This window comes from Centruroides vittatus, unplaced genomic scaffold (genome assembly GCF_030686945.1).
Source record: "Centruroides vittatus isolate TY-2023 unplaced genomic scaffold, ASM3068694v2 contig_1416, whole genome shotgun sequence".
Classification (NCBI taxonomy): domain Eukaryota; kingdom Metazoa; phylum Arthropoda; class Arachnida; order Scorpiones; family Buthidae; genus Centruroides; species Centruroides vittatus.
Genome location: NW_027120889.1, coordinates 266,081 through 290,716, shown reverse-complemented (window position 1 = coordinate 290,716; position 24,636 = coordinate 266,081). Strand labels below are relative to the sequence as shown.

Sequence of the window (24,636 nt, the reverse complement as noted above, 5' to 3'; positions counted from 1 at the left end):
AAATTTGAGAAGTTAATACAGTAAAAACCTGTGTAAAACGGAATCGCTCGGTAACGAATACAGTAAAACCTGTAAACCTGCCTAAACGAAAAAGTTCTTCCGAACAGAGCGATTTTCTATGGTAAAAAGAAAAGGAAAAAAAAACTGTTTAAAACGGAAACCTGGCAAATATATACGCTACTATGAGACTCCGCCTTATACAGGTTTTATCGTATTTATACCGGTTTGGCAGGTTTCCGTTTTAAACAGTTTTTTTAACATAAAAAATTATATGGAACGGAGCGATTTTCTAACAGTTTAGGCACCTTTCCGTCTTACTCGGGTTCCGTTTTTTACAGGTTTTACTGTATACAAGTCAATATTAAAACACCTAAAACAGCAGAAAACAAACTTAAACGTAAGTAGATTGTCGAGAAATAAAAAATTTAATTAATTTTATTTTATTTGACGCTTAAAAATAATGGTAATAATTTTTAAACGGTGAATAACTTTGTCGATAGATTTGGATTTGAAGAGAGATTTATATCCGTAAGATTTACTTGGCGTTTAAATCAAAATCCTTCTATATCTCCCGAGAATATCTCATCCATGTCAACTAGTCGAGTATACAAGCGATTTTTTACTATTTCCTACGCGTTTGGGATGGACACAGCGTGCTTATTTACTAAACAAAAGAAGGCCACTCCACCAGCATACGTTTGTAACTAAGTGCAACACGATAGAATAATTAATGTGTACGAATTTCTATGCAGCTTGACTACCGATCAGTAGACATAAATAATATAAAATATGTGGGTACTCACCATTATCGAGGGAAGGAACCACAGATCATTCGCGTACGTACTTATTTTCAACGAGTCCTATGTCCTGATTTGATCTATACGTACAGTTAAAATGGATGATATGATTATTCCTGTGTTTCTTGTGAAACTTCATGCAACAACAACAGATAGCATTCTGTATAGTCTCCTTGAATGCCTCACGGAAATCACGGTTGAAATAAGCATAAATAATAGGATTAAGAGAAGAATTAAAATATCCTATCCAGAATACCATCTCCACTACTAAATCTGGGCATTCGCAGGCACTACCGCACATGGTAGTGGAGACGTACCATAAGAAAAATGGTAACCAGCATAGTATAAAAGCACCCATGATTATGCCGAGTGTCTTAGCCGCTTTATGCTCCCTTCTCATTTTGTTTATGGTCCTCTTAGTGGGTGTAGACTGGCCACTTTCGGGATCCTCCCCGTGCGAATTTCTATGAGGTGGGGCGTGTACGTTCGGTAGTGCACCGTGATCGGTACTGTTCCTGGCACAGTTATGCATCATACCACCGGGTCCCATCTGTGTCTTGTATATCAATTTCTCCTGTCTGGTAGCCTCTTGGTATATCTTCCAGTATGTGAAGAGCATAATGAAGCACGGAATCCAGAACGATACGCTAGACGATATTATACAATAAGGTTTATTAACTATAAATCGACACTCGTCGGAATTAATGCTCTGACGTATTATCTCCTCGTCCGTTGTATAAAATCCGAGAAAGATGGGTATGAACGAGATGAGACCGGAAGATACCCAAACGCAAGCTAACATAATGGCCACCGTCTTTCCGGTAATTTTCGTGGGGTATTCGAGGGGTTTGATAATAGCATAGTAGCGATCGACGCTGATGCAACATAGGTGCATAATTGATGCGGTGGAAAAGAGGACGTCACACGAATTCCAGAAATCACAAACGGTCTGATTAAAAACCCATCTGTCGGCTATGGTCATGCTGGCATTAAATGTCATAGCGAAAAGTGCCACTAGTATGTCAGCAAACGCTAGGGATACGATGAAGTAATTAGTAGTGATGCGAAGTTTATGATGCCTGAAAACACTGACGATCACTAACATATTACCCAAGACGGCCGTTAACATAATGGTGCACATGACAAACGATTTAAGCACTTTCGGTATACTCTTCCAACTGTCTTCGGCGTCGTTGACCGTACTCGAAACGTTCTCCGTGTTCATCGTCCAATTTTGAGATTCCACTGAAGTTTCGTTCGTGTAAACATAGTCCGGTACCGAAGTCGATTCCGTCATTTCTCTGACGTCATCTGAAAAGCACGTTGGACGTAACGCAAGTTAACCCGACAACGTTGACGACGACCAGTGCGAACGTAACGGCAGCGTAGGCGACAACATCATGCTCCGTCGAGTCGTGTGTTGTAGCAAATACCACCTCGCAGCTCGGTTTGCGGTCTACGGTACTCGATACTCGATGCCATTGGGTGAATGTGCTGCGCGCGCATCGCTTTGTCGCCGTCCAATGGCAGTGCTAGGAGGCGCTATTATCTGTTTTTTTCTTTTTTTTAATTCTTCTTTCCGTTTTATTTTTACGCCGACAGGAGGCGGTCTTGTGCGACCGATGAAATAAAAATCGGAAATGAAATAAAGCGCTCCTTCCGGTTTGCCGTGTTAAAAAGAATGTTTGTGTGACGTCACCGATCTTATTATACTTGTCTGTGTTGAAATATTTTTAGTCGATTTACTCTTATCAAAGGCTTTTATTTATGTATTTATTTATGTTTTCTTTCTTGTATTTTTTTTAATCTGTTTTTTCCCCTGTAATTTTTCTTGTTACTTCTTAACGATTTTTGTGGCTTTATTTGTAATTATACTTTGTACTCTATCCTCTTATTCTGTGTTTTTTTAATTAATTAATTATTTGTAGTCTTACGCCATTTTTTTCCTACACTTTTTTAGTTTTATTCGCTAACCTTTTATATAAGTTATACAATTTATTATAATGTCTTAGTGTTTTTTTGGAATATTTTAAACAATTTTACTTATTTTTCGTAGTTTTTTTTTTACACAAAATTATATTAATTACATAAATTTAGTATTTATTTACTTGTGTCTCCTTCCGTTAACTAAGTTTGAGTCGTTTTTAATTGATTGCAGTAAAACCTACATGTTTTACTGCAATTCATAGGAACGAAGTGATTTTTCTATGTTAAAAAAACCTGTTTAACACGGAAACCTGCTTAAACGTTAAAAGTTCTTCGGAACGGAGTGATTTTCTCTATTAAAAACCTGTTCAAAACGGAAATTTGTAAAAAAAATATTCAGTACTGTACGATTCCGGCTTACACAGGTTTTACTGTATTCTTTTTATTTTTTACTGTAATTTAATCGTTATTTCTTTTAATTACATAAAAAGTAATTAACGAATTAATTTTCATTCTTCTAAACGTTACGTGAATGAAGTATACAGCATTACAATAAATATCATTAATGCAAATTGCATTTTAATATATACAAACGTAAATATTATTTAATTTATGTTTATCATTTATATACTTTCTCTTTATTCTTAATCAGTAATTTCATACGCTGAGCGTTATACAAACAATTCGTAGTTTATAGAAGGATTGAATGTAGCTTGAGTTAATCAAATAGAAATTTATTTATTTTATATATATATATTATATATATTATTAAAAATTTACAATGGAAATTAAATTAAAAAAACAAACATTTAATATTTTAATAATAATAATAATAATAATAATAATAATAATAGAAATAAACATAATTAAAATACATGAAATATGCATCGATTAATGGCCAAGATTTTTATTTTTTATTATAAAATACGATATTAATAACATTAAATTATTACAGTAAAACCTGTGTAAGCCGGAATCGTACGGTACCGGTCTAACAGGTTTTCGTTTTGGACAGGTTTTACTGTATTTATTTTCGTTATATAAATTGTCTCTATCAAGTATTTTCTATTAAATACTGTATAAGAAATTAAGAAAAATTTTTTAAATTGAGTATACAGTAGAACCTGTGTAAACCGGAATTGCACCAAATATTTATTAGTTTGGCGGGTTTCCGTTTTAAACAGGTTTTTCTAAACGATAAAAATTCTTCGAAACGGAGCGATTTTCTGTATTAAAAAGAAAACCTGCTAAACCCGGTAAAAAAAAAACAAATTTCAGTACTGTGAAATTCCGGTTTACACAGGTTTTACTGTAATTATTTAATTTTTTCAGACGGACAAAAGGTGTAAGTAATTTGTGGAATTTTTTACACGATTTCACGGGATAAGTGTCTCATTTCCCTCTTTCTTTGAGGACATTCGTGTCTTCAAATATTATTTTTTATTACAATATAATACTGTATATATACAGTAAAACCTGTATAAACCGGATTCGAGCGGTACCGAATAGCTTTTCCTGTTTGGCAAGTTGACTTTAACGTTGAAAATCGTTGCATTTCGAAGAATATTTCCCGTTTAGGCAGGTTTCCGTTTTAGACAGGTTTCAATTTTATTAAATAATAAAGATTTGGAATTAATATTCTTTAAATAATAATTCACTTTTTGTACTTTTTAAAAAAGAAAACAAAAAATAAGATAAAATGTATGTTATAAGCAGTTTCTTTAGCTATTAAATTCTCCATAATTTAAAATGTAAACTATAAAATTCTTATGTCCTTATTATGCAATTTTTATTACTTAAACTTTATATTTTTTTTAAAAAAAAAAAAGATACATTTGTGAATGTATTATTTATACAACCGAGCCAATTTCTTCTTTTATGGAAACTTATTTTTAAAAGTCGCCTATTTGATTTGCTTTTTAAGAATTTAATATTTTATTTTCTCTTGAGTTACACTATAACCTGTGTAAACCGGACTGGCACGGTACAGAATATTTTTTCTCCGGTTTGTCAGGTTTCCGTTTTAACAGGTTTAAAAAAAACACAAATTCTTACTGCATTTCCGTCTAGGCTTCCGTTTTATTCAAGTTCCGTCTTGAACAGGTTTTACTGTATTTAAAAAAAAATTATTAATTAAATTTTTTATTTATTTTTAAAAATAATAAACGTTCTTGTATGATTGATTTGTATATTTACGTGTACGTAAGTGTACAGTAAAACCTGTTTAAGACGGAATCTTAATAAAACGGAAACGTAAAAAACTAGCGATTTTCGCTGTTTAAAAACCTGTTTAAAACGGAAATTATTAACCATACCGGAAAAAAGTATTCGGTACCGCGAGAGTCCGGCTTACACAGGTTTTACTGTAATTATATACTCGATAAAGAATCGCAGAAAACTAATTTCGTTATCAAATTTTCTTAGAAATTTTAAAGTGTGAGGGAGGCATTAATAAACATGGCAGACTAAAACTGACGTCTGAGTCTGCCTTGTTTATTAATTATTTAATATTAAATCCTAGATAATTGATAGAAAATACAAGAAAATGTAAATTTAAAAAAATGCGCAGGAAAAAAACCATAAATAAATTAAAGCGTTACATGAAATATATATCCTGTATTACTGGAAAACCATGGCGGGAAAGGATGTATAGGGTTTACCACAGATTTCACATCATACTGTAAACATGTATGTCACATATATTTATAGAGAAGATCAAAAGTCGGTTAACTGCTCAGATACAGTTAACATAACACAAACGTTGACAACAATGGCGAAAGAACAAAAGAAACAAACACGTTGTTCAGAAAAAAGACAGTTGGACCATCCTTTATACAGTAAAACCTGCTTAAACCGGACCCTACCTTATAAATTTTACAAGATATAAAATAAATTAACGCTGTATAGAATGAAAAAAAAAACAAAAAAAAGAAAAAAAAACAAAAATGGCGAAGTTGTAAATTTCACCGTTGTTTGTACTGAATTATTATTTATAATTCAAAAACAGCATGTTTGAAAGGAATAAAAAAAAAAAAAAAAAAAAAAAAAAAAATTGGCACGTGAATTTTTCGAAGTTAAAAACAAGAAAATAAAATAAAAATTAGAATATAAAACCGAATATTTAAATATAAACGAGCAAAATGTTCACATTAAATTACTCCCCTCCCTCTTTTTTTTCTTACCTTGGATTAAATGATAAAAATATTTACGAGGAAATTTTGAATTATTTATTTTACAAATTATTATAAATAATTACAATCTTCAAAATTTAATACGAAAATAAAAACAAAAGAATTGTTTATACTTTTTTTTTATTACGAATTATATTATCGATCGTTCCTATTTAAAAATATAATAAAATATTTAATGAGTTTTTATTTTTAAATATAATTTTAGAATTATTTTTTTTTGTTTTGTTTTGTTTTAGTGGCCCACGATTTATTTATTTTTTAACTTTTATAACAAATATCCTTGTAAGAAATTAAGTTGTAAACCCTGTTACGTCACTTCTTCTACTGTCTTTAATTTTTTTTCCTTCATAGAAACTTGTAAGTTTTGCTTATAAAAACTAAAACTTATAAGAGTTTTCCTATAAAAACCAACCTTTAAAAATAAAAAAATAAATACATATCTTGTTTTTTTTTCTGTTTACAACGTTGAAAGAAGATGTTACGTACTGTACAGTACATAATACTTCATCCAATTAATCTTCGAGTGAAAGTCCTTTATGGTGTTTCACTCGAAGATTAATTGGATGTTTCGTACAATACGTACAGTACATTACGTACAAAACATAATGAAAATAACTCTGTACAATGACAAAACACACATCTAAATTCACTTATTGGCCTGCAATTTTTCAAATTCTTTGTCAATCTCGAGGAGTTATATAGAAGAAAATCGAGACCGGATATGGATTATCCGGTCTCGATTTTCTGTATTTATATTATATTCGTATTTTTCTACATACGATTTTTTAATTTAAAATATGATTAACAATAGATAATTTCTAATTAAATGTGATTTTATCTATTGCTTCGTATGTGAAGTATTAAAACACGAAATTTCATGATATGTAACAATGTGGGAAGAAATTTTTCTTACCGGTTCTTGGTAAATTGTGTTGATATGAGGAGGCGTTCAAATCTAGATTACAAATAGATATCCTTGAGATCGCCTACGTTTAATTACTGCATGCCATTTGTAATTATTTTCTGAAAAATAATAAATACAAGTATATACAGGGCCGGATTTAACAAACAGAGGCCCGTAGGCACAAATGGAGGCCCCCTTTAAGAGTAGGGCGCCTACCCCAAATGCCCTTATGTAAATCCGGCTTTGAGTATATATATATATATATATATATATATATAGGCCTATATGCTTTACAATACAACACATGGTACAATACAATAAAACACAACTGTATTGTATTGTATTGTAATGTGTCGTTTAATAATTTAACATTATTGTTGAATTGTTAAATAAGATATTTTAATCTTATGTGCCCGCTTTGCTCGGGTTTTTGAGGGATGGGCATTGGCGAGAGAGGGTGGTTAAAAACAATTGGTCTTACTCGTTAGTAACTAAAATTTACAGTTACGTATAATAATGAAACTGCAAAATACAAGAAATTGCTCGTGGTTAAGTTAAGAAGGGGATGAGATTTAGGTGTGATTGGGGAGGGGACCAACACGGTATTTTTCTAGGGTGTCGAAGAATATTCATGCCAAATTCGGTGCTGAACGGTGTAGAATCCTTTAACAAACATATATAATAAGGTAAGTGAGCATTAGGGGTGGGTGGGGGTAGGAACCACCAGTATCGGCTATCAATTTGGCATGAATATTCATCAACACTAGAAAGATACTGTGATGGTTCCTGCACCCACCTACAGTATCTTTCTATGGTTTCGAAAAATATTCATGCCAAATTGAATGGCGATACTATAAAACTCTTTGCATAACAAGCACACATACACATTTTGGCTTTTATATATTATAGATACTAAGTCTTTGTTGTATCTATGCGTGCAATACCTGTAGCGCATACACAATAATAAATATATAATAATTTTTAATATATTCTGATACGAAAAATTGTTTAATGTTTTAAATTTGTGATACTTTTATGCCTAATTTAATAAATTTTTAAAAAATTTTACGTAAAGTTAAAATTTTAATTTATTATTTATTAAACCAGGATACTACGACATTGCCATCTGGTGGGGAAAATTGTAAAATTATTAAACACATACATAATTGTAAATCCCCCTTTTAACATGCTAAATGTAAATAATTTAATATCAAAATATTAAATTATTTTTAGTATATTTTTATAGTATAAAAGTTAAATTGAATTATAGTTTTTTAATATTACCTAACTTATAAATAAATATGAATGAAATTTAATTTTCAAACTTCAGACCAACCTGCTGTCTGTTCGTCCGTCCTTCCTTAATCTCGAGAATGGAATCATAGATACGAAAATCGAGACCATATATGGGGGGTCAGAAGCCTGTGACTTCCGGTCCAGACCGGAAGTCACGAGATTTCCATTGATAGATAGATGAAAATCGAGACCATATACGGAAAGTTAATTTTTACATTAAAATATGATTAAATATCAATTTTTCTTATGTAAAAATTTCTACTTTTTAGCAGAAAATATCAATATTTTATACTGTTTTTACATTAAAATACTAATGGACGAATAACACTTAAATTATAATATTTCGCGTGTAAATATACTGCATATTCATCTGGAAAAAAACACAAAGCAGCAGAACCTGTTCGATGTCGAGTAGGAGTCGAACCCATTTTTTTACGCTTGCAAACAATCCAGGTGTTGGTTCGGTTCTTATTTAGAATCAAGCACGTGTTTTCTATGTATAGGCTATATTTGTATCCATATTGAATATCTTCTTTGTATAAGTCTATTAAGGCTATGTTAGAGCTCACTCACTCTATTGTTTTATGAATAAGATTTGATTTTGTATACGAATTAAGTAACTGGAAATTTTAATAAACGTGTTATCAAAATTATAAATCACACGTATATTCGAAGAAATAACTCAAAATTTAAGCTTAGATAAGAAAAAACAATGTGTTACTGAAGAGCTTGGGTTCGGATCTCGTTACGTTCCCTTTTAATTTGATTAAGTTCGTGAAATGATACAGTTTTTCTGTCTATTTTTATTTGTGTCTGTACGGAAACGTCATGAGAGGGGATGTGTCGAGGGAGATGCTTCCAGGGAGGTCTATCTATAGAAAACTAGCCCCTATTTAGGTGTTACTAACGTAAAGGAATATCTCACGAGAGGTCTTTCTATGGTAAACATCCCTATTTAGGTGTTACTAACGTGAAGAAACCCCGAAAAACTTCACGTGGCCAGCCATTGCAGAGGTGTTTAGTAGTGTTATCCACTCGTCCACTGATATGCCAGACTATTTTGATATGTATTACACATAAAATAATTGCTACAGAATGACTTACAGCTTGCATTTTTTTTTCGTTACATTTTTTAAAGCTAAAATGCTGAAAATAAGTAATTTTATTCTTATTTTCAGCCATTTGTTTTTCTTTTCAAACTTATTACGCGAACGAATTCAGTTGTAATAATATTAAATCTACGACACTAAGCTCTTTGCTTTAAAAATGTCAGAGGAATACGAAAATAGTATCCTTTCTAACCTTCCTTACACATTAAATTATTTCGTTTACGAAACATTTTTTCCTTCAGAAACAGAGCGTGACGGACAGACACTTCATAGAATATGCATTACAGATAGACTAGAGTATCAATATCTAATGGAAAGAAATTAAATGTAGAATAATGTTAAAGAATGTAAGGAATTTTAAAATATTTCTTTGATTTTTATTTTTCCTTCGAAAATATTTTAAAATATTTATATTAATCACAAAAAATTATTCCTTTTTTTACTTTCCTTGCTATTATACAGTATAACAGAGGGAAAGTATGGAGATCGATCAAAAAATAACCCCCAAAAAATTGTACAGTTTGGACTCAGGGGGCCTTGAAACGTCGAAAAATGCATTAAAAAATTCGGGGTTTTCTTCTATACGTTGTATGTGTTTAGGGGAACGATTTCGTTTATCCAATTTTAAGCTTAGTAACTCCCGCCCTTTTCGTCGAAGATTTCTGAAATTTTGCATGAAGATTTGTGCATTAGAGAAGAATTTTTCTAGAAATTTTCAGGAAAATCGGACCATTGGTTCGAAAGATATGGACCACCCCCTTAATATCTCTCGAACAAATTTGATGACTTATAAAGGTAATGGTAGTAATTATTGGGGACGAAAACAAATAAAGAATGGTAGAAAAGTCTAGCAACAATGTTGCCAGTTTTTATTTGGAATTATTTATCATCAATATATTAAAAATTATAATTGAATATATATATTATATATATATAATATAATTTAGATTATGAGACAACGCTATTATGCAGTATAGGGCCTGAGACAGATGAAATAAGACTCAGGTCAGTCACAAATATGAGATTTATCCATCTAGAAAGCCATAAAAATACTGTATATGAATAAAACAAATAGAAAATGATTTATTTTGCCATTTATAAAAGAAAACTTTAATTTATATTCATGTTTTACAATAAAGATTTTTATTTTGGACCAAGTTAAATCATTCTATTGACGAGTCTGTTCACTCTGTCAGCATAATACACTAATTAACATTATTAAAATGATTTAAATTTCAATAATTTGAAATACAAAATAATAAATACAGTAAACTCTCGGTGTAGTGAACCCAATCTCTCCAGTAAAATATGGTTTAAAGAAATTCCCTGATTAAATAAATCACATTTGTGCTACGCACTTAAATTATCCTTCTGTGTTTCTATCACAGAATCTGAACAAAAATGGCGAGTTATGGTTCAACAATAATCCCATGCATAGAGTGAAAATATCAAGATCAACGTGACTGGAATTAAATTTATTATATATATATTAGATCAAGGGCACCCGTGCCATTTTATCTCAGGGACAAACATATACAGTTTAGATCAAATAACTAACTAATTTGATTCACTGAAATCATGTTCCACGAGTTTTTTACATACGAGTATATTATCACTGGCGCATTATAGCTTTATGGGATCCCCTTGTATAGGACTTCAGATACTTCTTCGGTATTTATATTTTAAAATATTTTCTTACGAAAGATGGGACTTTTTTTGCCTATAGTATAATGCGCCATTGTATATTTATCTTCGTCTATTCTCGTGACAGTGGATAGTAAACGTGTGTAAGAAACAAGCGAAAATTTCAAAGGGTTCTGGGCAAGTATAGCCTATGTTTTTGGGCTTCAATCTTATAAAAGTACAGTGTTATTTTCTAAATATTGTATTTATTGAATATTTATAATAGGTCACAGGCAACATTGTAGCACAGAAAAGAATACAATCTTCAGAAATTAGAAAACAAAATCATCTTCCTTAAACACATAGATACAACCATTAACATGCTTTTTTCTTGGCCTTTATCTCAGAAAATCTATCTATTATTACACTAAAATCTAATTTGTCTACTAATTCTGTTTCAATTTTCGGGATTGGCAAAGATGACAATTTATTCTGATCTAAAGAATTCCTTAAATAGCTTTTTTTCCCTCTTCTTTTTAAATCTATTTTAAGATGGAGAAAAAGACCTTCACCATTAACATTACAGAGGTAATGTTACGTATTTTAACTTAATTATTCGTATACAGTATATTGTATATTTATTTATGATCCTCAGTTAATTTTGATTTGATAATTCCAAAAACTAAGCAATAACAAATTTTGAGAAATTAAAGAAAAGAAAAAGAATATATAAACGTTAACGTTAATGCACCGGTATCAGCCGCCATATTGATAGTCTAAACGCATCAATAATTCTTGACGTTTAATGGCTAAAATTTGAAACTTCTTTGTGTTTAAATTAGTAAATTAACTTATTTTATAATTAAATATATAGTAGACGAATAAATTGTTTCATCTGATATTTTCTCTACATTTATTAAGTATCGTAAGATTTCGCGCTTCATAGCGTGGAGTTTTCCGGGATTTCTTTACGTTATTAACACCTAAATATGAATAAAAGTCCTCCCAATAGACATTCTTCCCTCCCAGATGTCGTATATAGTAAAACCTGTGTAAACCGGAATCACTCGGTACCGAATATTCTCTACCGGTTTGGCAGGTTTCCGTTCTGGACAGGTTTTACTTTACTAATAAAACCAAACTAAGGCAAACCGAGTTTTAAATTGCGCCCTATATTATAGGTACTATACAGTACATACATATATAAACGGCTTAGAAAATTCCCTTTATTTACAGGCGGAATTTCAAGTCTGTAACTCTACAATCAGACTTAAACGAACAGCCAAATTGGATTTTAAACCCACGTATGATACATTATAAGGATGTATAGTGTGATATCTGACATTTAATTTATAATAATAATAATAATACTAGGAAAATTTGCCATACTTAATACAGTTGTTATTCCATTGACTGTAATTTAAACAATTTATAAAGTTACACGATCGTATTAAGTAGGTTTTAAATTGTACTTAATGCATTAACAAATTAAATAGCCTATCCTAGTCCATTAAGTAGTCTTTAAACTGTACAGAATACTTTCTACAATAACACAGCACAATATCGTAGCAGCCATTAGACATTTATAATATATCTCAGTATATTAACTGAACTACTACGTTGAGAATTTCTATCGTACGTAAATAATAGACTACATGTCCAAATTATTTATTTTCTAACGAGTTTGACCCCGCTCGAGATATGACCCATGACCTGATCTATATCCCCACTCCCTCGACTTTTAACCACCAAAATTTAATAGCATCAATGTCACTAATACACAAACTTCACTGCCAAATTTCACTAATTTTCAACAAATGGCACAGGAGTTATTAAGCTTCAAATTGGATGAACAAAACGTAACCCCCCATACACACACTAATATCCGTACATATAGAGAAAATGCTGGAAAATATGTTAAAGATTCTGTAATTGGACAAAATTTATTTATAGATGAATAGTACCAAAATTTCCTGTGTTATAACTTGATATGTCTGCATTCACTGTAATGTACAGTGAATGCAGACATATCAAGTTATAACACAGGAAATCTTGTTGGATGGTTACAACACTACATGTCATTGGTCCTCAGCATTGTTGTGAAGTTAACTGCTATGAAAGCCATTTTAATAATGGAAATCTTTAAATATATCTCATTTCATTGCAACATTCGAAAAGCACGCCTTTTCGAGTCACTCGTGTGAAAATTTTCTTATAAACATTAAATTAGTAGATCAAATTACTTGAATTTTTCAAGAATGTTGCCAAGAATACGTAATTTAACAAGATACAAAAATGTAGCTTCGATTTTTTTAACAACGAGGAATGATTTTAGCGATCTATGATGCTTCAGAGACTAATGGAGCACTCGGGATTTAATTTTGGGGCGAGCAAAGTTAAACGAATAAAAAATTTTTAATGCCAATTCAATAAAATTCCCACCTTATGTTATCGGTTACATAAGTAGTATAGAAATAGAAGACACGACACAATATAAATAAAAAAATGAATTTTAATTAGAAAAAGATTCTTGGAAAATTTCCCAGTGTTTCCTTTTTATTTCTTTTATATTGGAAGGAGACAGGATCCCTTGGCTCCTTTCTGTTAGAGACAATGAATAAGCATAATAAATGAAGATAGCGATGCATTCTTCAGTTATATTGCTTTATCTCTGTTGATCTGGCAAAAGGGAAAAACAACTCTGAAACCAAGGGTACCTGAAAATCGATGATTTATCTAGGGATTGTTTGTTTATTTGTTTGTATGGCACCGCGACATATGACCCTGGATAAATACCTGCCGGGAGGAAACTGTTCCTATTTAGATGTTAGAAAAGTAAAAAAAAAAAAAAGAAAAAAATCGGAAATGTCACCAGTTAAAGATCTTTCAACCGAGCGGTCAAGATGGCAGCCTACCGTTCTATGGCCGAGCGGTCAAGGTTAGCAGTCTGCAGCCCTGAGGGACCCGGGATCGAATCCAGACGGGTCGAAAAATCCCAGGAATTTTTCGGGGGTAGTCCGTCCGGATATGTCGGTCCCCGTCCCTCACCACCCGGCCGCCCCATTGTGGGCCTGGCCGAACCCATAATGGGCTTGCTATAAGAGGCCCTCTTAGTGCCCACCGGGCGAAAAGAGTTAACAAAAAAAAAAAAAAAAAAAAAGAAGGGACCCAGAATCGAATTTGAACGAGTCCCCAAGAATTTTTCGGGTGTGGTCCGACCAGATATATCGACCTTGGCTGCCCCATTGTCGGCCTGGCCGAACCCATAATGGGTTTGCTAAAAGATGACCTCTTGGCGCTTACAGAGTGGAAGGAGTTTAAAAAAAAACCTTTAAAAAATGGCAACCCACTATACCTTTTTTTTAATTTTTAATCACGAACGTTTAATATTGCTTGAATTATATATTGTACCGTATATAAAATGTTTTTAAAAATATTTTTACATACAATAACAATAAAAATTAAAAAACAGATTTATATTTTATCTGTAAATTTCTTTCAATCCTTGAAGCGCCCCTAAACGACGAGTAACGTAACTAAAAGGTAAGATGGCGGTCTTTTCAACAGTTGATTTGAAACAGATTAAATTAGATTTGTGTAAATTACTGAAAGAATGTTCCGAAAGGAAATTGATACATTCGACAAAATGGTAAGTTATTACAAATATATAACTTGTTTATTATAACTGAAATCGTTTAATTGTTATGAAATCAACAAATGTTTATTATTTTTGTTCATTTTATGAGAATTATTTTGATTTGTTTGACTTAATTAGGGCTGCAGAATTATCTTTGGCACTTAGTAACATCAGATTAAGTCCTGAACAATTACAGCCTTCGTTACAGGATGCAGATGTGAGTATAATAATACACTTATAATTGTTGATATTCAAAACATTTAACATCCAACAAACACAAATTGGTAAGATGTCAACCATGAATGAGGGATTTCCCACTCACAGAATTATATACCCTCCTGTATGAGCCAAAAAGGCTCATACAGGAGAGTATATAATTCAAAGGAACAATACCTGTATGTGTGACTCTTGGCGAGATATTTGCCTCCAAAGGTCACATACCAGTACTAATGCCTATTCTCCATGTTTTGCATTGGTTGTGGCTGGCTACTGCTTCCCTTGATGTGTGTCGCACGTAGTCTTGCGCTTCGGTACGAGAAGCGGAGAGCGCTGAAGTGTCCACTTGAGGCGAGCATCCACGTTCCTGTAACTATATAACGTCAACATTCTTTGAATTAAAAAGCTGTAAAAAAAGAACTGCAATCTTACAATGAAATGTATAGTGAAATATTACAATATCTATAATTGTATAATACTTTTAAGTATAAGTAATAAAATAATTGAAAGTTAAAAGTTGTACTTATATTTATTGTATAATACTTGTTAATGTCAATCCATACGGATATCCCGCAGATAGATGTTAACGAGAATCGGCTGTAAATGTTTATTTTTTTATACATAAAACATGCATTTGTATTTTGGATAATTGTAATAATGTATTATGTACGATTATCTAATGAAATGTATGTACATTGTTATTAAAGCACACAGTTTTATTAGATTTTCTTGCTGATCGGTTGATATTGTGTAAGCATGTAAAATATGAAGAGAAATACTTATAAAGGTTATAAGTGTAATAGTAAAACAACTCAAATAAATTTAAATATGTAAGAATGAAATTGCTTTTTAATATATGTTTTCATAGCTCGTATGGAGCTTCATTATTAGATTTGTGCCTTAGCATTTAAAAATCAATATGTAAAATGCTAAAGCAAAATTCTTCTATTGTTTTGGTTACCTTGATGTTTCTTATTTCAATTTTTGATATACCAAGATGTGAATACACCTGATGATCATCATCATGCTTTGGAAACATTTATGTAAAACAAAATGAATTTTACGAGAAAGTTTGATTCAACAAGAATGATATTCATTGTTAAACACCTAAGATGTTTCAAATAAAAACGTATTGAATATTTTTTAAATGAAATTGTTTACATACATGATTTATAGCTTTTACGTTTAATAATTAAAATTTTATTTTCAGGATGAAACCTGGCAAGAATGGGATAAATATATATTAGCAAAGAGCTATTTTGATTCTCAAGAATATGACAGAGCTGCATATTTTACCGAAAACTGTACTTCTCCAAAAGCACATTTCTTACATTTATATGCAAGATACCAAGTTAGTTTTTTCTTAAAAATTAAACTTTAATAGTTGAATTTATTAAATACAAGATTATATAAAGCATGTAACAATAGATTTCATTATGATGAGGTATTTTTAAAAATTTTAAGTATTTTTGCCTTTTTCTGTATTATGGACTTATATAAGCAATCGTAAACATAAAATTATTTCAAATTTTATGTTATTAGACACAGAATGAAATATACTAATTCAAATATTTTGAAATCTATCAAAAATATTGAAACTTAAAGATTTTTAATATGAGGGGCTGTCCATAAATGATGTCCACACTAGAAGGGAGAGAGGGGGTCATTACAAGTCAAACAAGGGAGAGGGGAGGAGTTGAGCTTCAGTGGATGTCTGTTTATTTCATTAAATTTTCTACAGTTTATGCATTTTATTATACTTATTTTAAAATTTCTTGTGTGTTTTGTTTCTACTTATGGTACATATCATTCATAAAATGATAAAGATTTTAAAGGGGAGTTGAATTTTGTTGGATGTCTGAAGAGGGGGGTTACGGAAACGTGGACAAACTGGAACAAGAGGGAAGGGGGAGTAAAAACTTCAAGAAAATAATGTGGACATAATTTATGGACAGTTGCTGATTAATTTTAAAAGAATCAAATTTAAAGTTTGAAAATTAATACAGTTGAAAAGATATAACTGTCTATAACTCCGGAAAAATTTGTTTTTAGTAGAAAAATTGATAAATGTTCAAAAATATTAAACTTTTATACTTATCAATTTTTTTAATTTCATAAAAATAAAGTTTCCCTTTTGGATGGATGGAGACGACTTAAAAATTTCTAATTGAACTTCCACTTTTTTTATTTTTTTATATTTGATTATTTAAATAATTAGTCTCAGTCAGTTATTCATTTAAAAAGTTGAATATAAGCAGCACATACTTAAAAATGACATCTAATTTTTAGTTTATATTTTTCTAAAGTATTTATAACTATTATCTATTCATGCACAGCTTGTGTATTGAATTTAATACTATGTAAATAACAATTTAGATTGTCATTTATTTTGTAATTCTCACTTAAGTATTTGTTTAATTGTAGTCTGGAGAAAAAAAGAAATTAGATGATATGGTTGATACAGTTGGTAAGTATAATAAATTTTTTTTATGGAGTTTGAATATTTGAAATACAGTATTTCTTTTATGAACTTCATGCTTAGCATTTGCAGATAATATTTTAATATTTTGAATAAAAATATGAAGCTTGCTTTCTTACTGCAATTTCAACAATCTGATAATTACATCAAAATCAAACAAACAGCTGGATTCCTTTACCTGCTGTTAAAGTTAAATAATTACTAAGTACTTTGGTTGGATGTAGGCAATTACAATGCCGTCTCTTAAATTTAATAATTATAAATAAACAAATAAACTTTAATTCAGTTTAAGAATATTCTGAAAGAAAAGATTGGCCTGGAATGGAACTCAAACCAATAACTCCTACTTCCCATGAAGACATTTTGCCAGTTACACTATCCAGACCTCTGTCTGATCTTCACTTCCAGACTAATTACTTAATTAACTAATTCAGATATAACCATATTAGGGTTTGGGTCCCGGGACTTCAAGACAGGAGACGTCTCGGGACTTTTTCTAAATTTAATTGTCTCGGGTCCCGGGACTTTCGGGTCAAGACTCGACACACACTTGTCGAAATTGTATTGTAATAATTTTATTTTCAAAAGGTCATAATAAACTTTATTAGCTTCCCGCGCTCCGTCATTGAGAGCGCCATCTGTTAGCTTAACAAGTAATTACTTGATACTCCTATGTAACTTACTGAGTGAGTACACAATAAATGCATTCGCTGCCATACTGTTATTTTGTGACGTTTGTTTATGAGATCATGATATTTGTGACTGTCTGTGTCAGCATTGTCAGCTCAGTCAGTCAGTCGTCAATTTCACTTTATGAGGTGAAGTGCTGTGCGTGGTTGTGTTGCAGTGCTCTTGTGGAAACAATGCCCATCTCATGTAAGTTTAAACAAACACTAGATTTTGTTTACTTCAGTTAGACGTTTACATTGGATAAGATTTGTTATTTTATAAAAAAAAATAATTGATATGATAGTGATATTCAGTAAACAAAGATATAACATTAATTTTGGATTATTATTATTGTTACAGATTGTCAACAAATTTAAATAGATACCAACCTATTCATTTAATATGGAACGTATAGCAAAAGTGTGGAAACATTATAAAAAAAATAAACGAATCAACTGCACAGTGCTCATTATGTTAAAAACAAATTTCATGCAAAGGGTCGAATACTACAGGCCTTGACAGGCACCTCCAAAGAGTCCACAATATTTTTGTAAATCAGCCAGAAGAGTCAAAATCAGTTATACGGCATGGGACATCTTGCGAACTGGAATCGAAAAAAATTAAAACTGAAAAGCAGTCTACAATAATAGGATATGTTGCAAAAAAGTCTTTGCCTGAAATAATTTCCCGCTTTGCGGCAGAGGATGGACTTAAAATAAGGACAATCACAAAGAGTAAATTCATTCGTGAGAATATTATCCAGAGAGGTTATAAAATGTCTAAGAACGAAACTGATGTCATGAAAATCATATTGAGTTATTATGAAGAGAGAAAAGAAGAAATGATTCAGACTTTAAAAGATTTTGTTGCTTCTGGTACATGTTTCAGTCTTTCAGTTGATGAATGGACCAGCATCATACTTTTCTTGTTATCAATAGATGTCAATAGACTCATGCCAATTATGTATCTAACGCCGTTCAGGGGAAAATTTCTGAATTGAAATAATGTGACTTGCGGTACAAATTAAAAGTTCATATATTTTCTCTTAGGATTTCCATGTCTGGTCTCAACTTTCATCTACCTAACCGTGTTCTTGAGATTAAGGAAGGACAGAGATGGACGGATGACAGTGGGAATTTATAGTTCTACAATTTTTTCATATTGCAGCCCAATAATTTTTCAATAAATACAACATACCAACCACAGCTGTAAATCATTATAGCTGTGGTTGGTGTGTTGTTGCAATGCATCAGGTTAAAGGGGTTGTTTATTTTCTATAAATTCAATATTTACAAGACCATACTTCCCATGTAGTTGATACAATCTGTTGCCAAAATATAAACAGTTTATCACGAAAAAAACAATTATTCTAGCATTTTTACAAGATATTTTTATTTAAACAAGTTTCATATGAAGTCTTTTGAACATTAAGGAACTTTGATCATGTGCGGGGCCATCACAACCTATCCAACATGGATCTCTTTTTAAATATCAATAGTGGACTGGTATTAATTAGTAGTCATTGAGCATCCTTTCTTCGGGGAGGAGGTTGAATTAACTTCAATCCCCTTCCACAACGTCCCTTCTTCTTGTCAGACCAGCAATATGGTGGCATTCGAATATGAAAATTACGTAATATTCGTACAAGGTTACTAGTGAGCACAAAATATGTTTTAAGTGATTTTCAAGGGTGCCGAGTTTAAATATTTGGTTCGTTTTTTCTGAAATTTGATTTGTCAGCAGATTACCAGTTGATTCGGCTGTGAATGGTACAGTTTCTTAGAGTTAACATTAGAAAATATTATGAAATCTGAAAAATTTAAGATATACAGTAGAGCATCGATTATCCGACTTAATTGGGGACTGGGGTTGGTCGGATAACTGAAAAGTTGGATAACCAAAAAGTATGAAAAAATACATTATTAGTATAGTGTATTAGACCTGGTTTAAATACAGTGGTGCCTCATATAACGTACGCCTCGAATAACGAACGCTGCGAACAACGGACTTTCTGTTTGGCCATTACATGACTCGAGCAACGGACTGGCTGCGAACAAAGGACTTTCCAGCATAATTGGCGACTGCTCCATGGGTGTGTTAGTGTTTTCCTAACATACTAAACAAACGTAACCAGAGACGTAGTAGCGAAGCTCTGCGTCTCCGCTACTACGGGAGTGTGCTGCTGTTTGTAGGCATTTAGGAACGACGGTGAAAGAAAGATGGCAGCGCTCGCACTATCGATAGTATCGTGATGGAGAAATCTATAATTCTAAAATATGAACTTTTAAAGGCAAAAGAAGAGTCCCAATTGTAAAATTTAACCATAAAATGGATTATTTGTTGAAAGAGCATTCAAAATAGCCACGAAAAAAATTAGAATGCCGGCTACTATTCGAAAAAAATTCGTAAAGACACTTACATCACCGCGTGCACTAACTTGCGCTTTCACAATTTTTAAATTTTCATTCATAAAACCACATAATGGACCGGAAACGAAACTATCTGAGCCACGGAAGACGCCATGTTGCTTTTTACCATAAACTACTGCTACAAGCGGGCGTTTTTGTCGTTCGACGGCGCGCACTTCCACCAGAATTTAGGAACGCGTTCTGCAGGAATTTTTAAACGGATGTCACTCGCGCAGAGTTATGCGGAGGAATAAAAGAACGCACCCCATGTTCATTTTTTTATGATACAGTACGGTTATTTTATGCTGCGGAACGAATTAGATGTTTTAACATGTATTTCTATGGGAAAATGCGTTTCGTATAACGGACGTTTCACTTAACGGACGTGCACCTGAAACAGATTAAGTATGTTATATGAGGCACCACTGTACTAGCCTCCCTTTCATGGTCAAGCCAGTGCTGCCAGCTAAAACATGCAAAAATTTAACAAAAATAATATTAAAGTAGCCAAGACATAACCAAATATTGTAGCCACATCACTAGCCGACATTTGAATTTGCCGACTAGAATGCGGTCAGTTAATCGGGGGTCGGATAATCGATGCTCTACTGTATTTTCAATTCTCGTCTACCTGACTATTGAATTTGTGCCATTTCGTGCCATCTGAGTATTGCGATAAACGTGACAATGGTAGGCTGAAATAACCAAACTCTTTATATGGTTTTCATTTTAATGTTTGTTATATTATAGTATTTGATTTATATAACTCAAAGGTTATCTTACATAAGGGTTTATCACACCGAGTAACCAGTCTAACATATTTTTAAAATTTTTTATTCCTCTACTGTACACAATTTAAAGAATTTTTAAAATATGTTTGATTAGTTGGTGTGATAAACTCTTACATAAGATAACCTTTCTAAATATAGATCAAATACTGTACTATTATATAATAGAAGGGATAGAGATACGAAATAATTAATAATCTTAATTTTAATCTATGCTGCTGTTATTTTTTGCCCGAGCAATGCTGGACTCATCTGCTAGTATATAATAAATTTATTATCAAAAGCATTTTCCTTTAGATGTTTAATATTCTCTCCATTAGCATAGTATCTGGTTTAATGTTTTTATATTCTATTAATTTGCATTTTATAATTGTCTGTCAGCTTATAGAAATTATATATATAAATAAATATATAATTGCATTTATTTATAACAATATATTAAACTGTGATTTGATATTTTAAAAGTAATTTAGTTTGGTTTCTAGTTCCTGGTGAAAAGGTAAAGAACGGAGCTTTAAAAGTCTTAAGAGCAGAAATGCAAAAAGAATATCTGAATAAGAAATTAGATGGTTACTGTTTATATTTGTAAGTATTATTTTAATAAGTAACTTTTTAATTCTCAATTAAATTGCTTTGCTGTTATAAGAATATAGTTATTTATTTTATTACGATAATTTGAATCAATAAATCATTATATACAATGTTGTAGTAGTTTCCAGATTAATAAATAATAATTTTACTCAATCTTTATGTTGTTTCTTTTATTAAACATCTTCAATCTTGTACTTGAGCTATGTACGTGCTTAGTGTTGTAATTGGGTTACTTTACCACTATTATTAATAATTAAATTAATATTTATTAAATAATTTAGAATATTTGTTCAGTTTAATTAATTTATGTCTATCTCAAATATTCTCTTTATTCTTCAGTTTATCTTATTTTTCTAAATGTTGCATCCTTTGATCTCAACAAATGTTTAAAACTTAGATATTCATAATTTTCAAATCTATAAATTTATTTTTAAGTTTATATGCATTCCTGAAGTTTTGATTAATTATAGTTTATCATGTTACTGAAACACAGTAATTATATTTTTGAAAAAATACAGACAAATATGTCATTTAAAAATTTGAAATGATTGTATTTAAATGGAACTTAAATGTATACTTTGTGGAATTTATAGTTTTAGTGAATTGAGGATAAATTACGAAGGATCAAAAGCACTTATCAAAGAAATAAATAAACAATCTTAAATGTGTGTTTATAAACAAGAGTATTATTGGGTTGTTTGGAAAGTAATTTCGTTTTTTCCATAGAAAAATAAATGCAATATTCTTATAATAAATATTTTATTGAATTATATATTGACCATTTTGGTCAAATACCTGTTGTCGTTGTTTCTGGTAGTAGCATGATTTCACATTCATAAAAGTTTTGATCGTTGTTCACAAAAAACTGATCCAAGTGACTTTTGACATTGTCATTTTAAGTAAATGTCTTACAGTTAAAAAAAATTTGTATAGACTGGAACAAGTAATAATCTGAGTGTGCCCAATCTGGCAAATACAGTTGGTGTGATAACACATCCCATCTAAGCTATAACAGTTTCTGATGAGTTACCAAACTTGTGTGAAATTTGGCATTATCATGGTAAAACACTACACTTTGTTTGTTGATCAATTCTGGCCTTTTCTGTTTGATGATATTACTCAATTTGTTTACTCGATGGCAGTACACTTTCAAATCAATTGTTAAATTGTCTGGTAAATGCTCAAAAACAAATTTCTTTAAAATCCCACCATAGAAAGCATCTCTCTTTAATAATTGTGGAACCCATATGTCGAGCTTTGAAATGAAAATGAAACCAATTCGTTTTAAGTAATAATAAATGGTTCAATTTAACAGATTTAATCTCGTAGTGATTTCACGCGTTGTTATACGGCAGATTGCTTCAACCGGTACCTTTATTTTGTTTTCATTGGCTTCAAATGGTCATCAAGAATGTGGTGTATCTTCGATATTAAAATTGCCAGAACGCAATTTTGTAAACCAGTTTTGGCACTCTTTCTCTCAACACATCTTCTCCAAACATGTATCACAATTTTTTTCTTGTTTGAACAGCGTTTTGGTTTTTTTGTTATAAAAAAGCAAAATATGCCGAAAATGATGCTTTTGATTTTCCAAATTTGATGGGACAGCAAAAAAAAACAATTGTACAGAATCAAACAAAATTTTTTACAAATAAGCCTTAAAATGTCAGCTGTCGAAGTATACAGTGTAAATGTGATTTAAAATTAAATTGGCTGGTAAAAATACATCTAATTCCTCTAGTAATAAAAAAACGAAATTACTTTCCGAACAACCCAATATTATTCATGCTTCTAAACACATTTAGATTAATTCTCTATAGAATGCATTTATGGATAATTTTATTAAAATTTAATATTGTTTTTATCTTTAGGCTCATTTTAGAATTAAATTTATCTAGTTTGAAATGTTAAAATACATTACCGTAAATAAATGATGAATGTAAAATTACTAACTCTAAATTATATTAAAATTTCAGATATGGAATTGTTCTGAAGAGGTTGCAATTACACAAACAAGCTGTTGATATTCTTACAGAAGCAATTCACAAAGAACCACTCCATTGGGGAGCTTGGTTAGAACTGGCTGCTCTAATAACAGATAAAGACATGGTATGTATCTTGTTGAGTAAAGAAATAAACACATACAACATACCTATGCCAGCATACTTAAAATTAACATAATTTTACTAACATGTTCATCTGTCTATAACAGACATCTTCAGGTATATAACACAGAACAAAATGGACACATTAAAATTGAACAAGCTTTTACGAACAACTTAAATTGAACTTGCAAGTTCAATTTAAGTTGTTCATATGTTGTATGTGTTTATTATATCCCAGTATTGGAAAGTTATTGAGTAAAGAAATTATCATCACATAGAAAATAAAATAAATTTTGATCTTAAATGATCCTAAATAATTTAAATGTATTAATTTCTTTCAATTAGATTTCCTCTAAATTTTGTGTAATTTTCTTTGATGTTGTTAAAAGTCTTGTCTGCACTCTTGACGTTTCTAGTGATTTTAAAATAAAATTTAAACTAGTTTTTACTATGAAGCTGTTTGAAAATTATGCATTAATAATTTGTTTTTTTTTTTTCTTCAGCTCTCAGTTCTCATGCTACCAGACCACTGGATTAAAGAATTTTTTCTGGCTCATGCTTATTTAGAATTACAGTTAAATGAAGAAGCACTATCAATTTATACACATCTCCAGGATATAGGTTTTGCTGCCAGTACTTATATAATGGCACAGATTGCAATTGCATATCATAATATGAGAGGTAATACTAAAACAAGAATAAAATTTGATTTTTAAAATAAATTCAGACTAAATTTATACATTTATATATTTCAGATGTTGATCAAGCAATTGAATGTTTTCAGTCACTGCAAAAAATAGATCCGTTCAGACTGGATAACATGGATATTTATTCTAATCTTCTTTATGTCAAGGTGATTATGACTAAGTTTTTCATTTTTGTTATTTCTACATGTGT

The 24,636-nt window shown here is 31.0% G+C and overlaps 2 protein-coding genes across 2 annotated transcripts in view; one reads left to right on the top strand and one right to left on the bottom strand.

Annotated features, from left to right (window-relative positions):
* The window catches only part of LOC136968193 (octopamine receptor beta-2R-like), a 102,557-nt gene extending 100,266 nt beyond the window's left edge, over window positions 1-2,291 (bottom strand). Inside the window, exon 1 of the mRNA XM_067262165.1 lies at window positions 804-2,291. Coding sequence (XP_067118266.1) covers window positions 829-2,094 — 1,266 coding nt within the window. The 5' untranslated portion in view covers window positions 2,095-2,291 and the 3' untranslated portion in view covers window positions 804-828. The remainder of the gene's footprint in view (window positions 1-803) is intronic.
* Window positions 2,292-14,361: 12,070 nt separating this feature from the next.
* Cdc23 (cell division cycle protein 23) overlaps window positions 14,362-24,636 on the top strand; it is a 14,219-nt gene continuing 3,944 nt past the window's right edge. Inside the window, exons 1-8 of the mRNA XM_067262164.1 lie at window positions 14,362-14,495; window positions 14,622-14,700; window positions 15,910-16,050; window positions 17,124-17,166; window positions 21,529-21,628; window positions 23,611-23,743; window positions 24,243-24,420; window positions 24,495-24,592. Coding sequence (XP_067118265.1) covers window positions 14,395-14,495; window positions 14,622-14,700; window positions 15,910-16,050; window positions 17,124-17,166; window positions 21,529-21,628; window positions 23,611-23,743; window positions 24,243-24,420; window positions 24,495-24,592 — 873 coding nt within the window. The 5' untranslated portion in view covers window positions 14,362-14,394. The remainder of the gene's footprint in view (window positions 14,496-14,621; window positions 14,701-15,909; window positions 16,051-17,123; window positions 17,167-21,528; window positions 21,629-23,610; window positions 23,744-24,242; window positions 24,421-24,494; window positions 24,593-24,636) is intronic.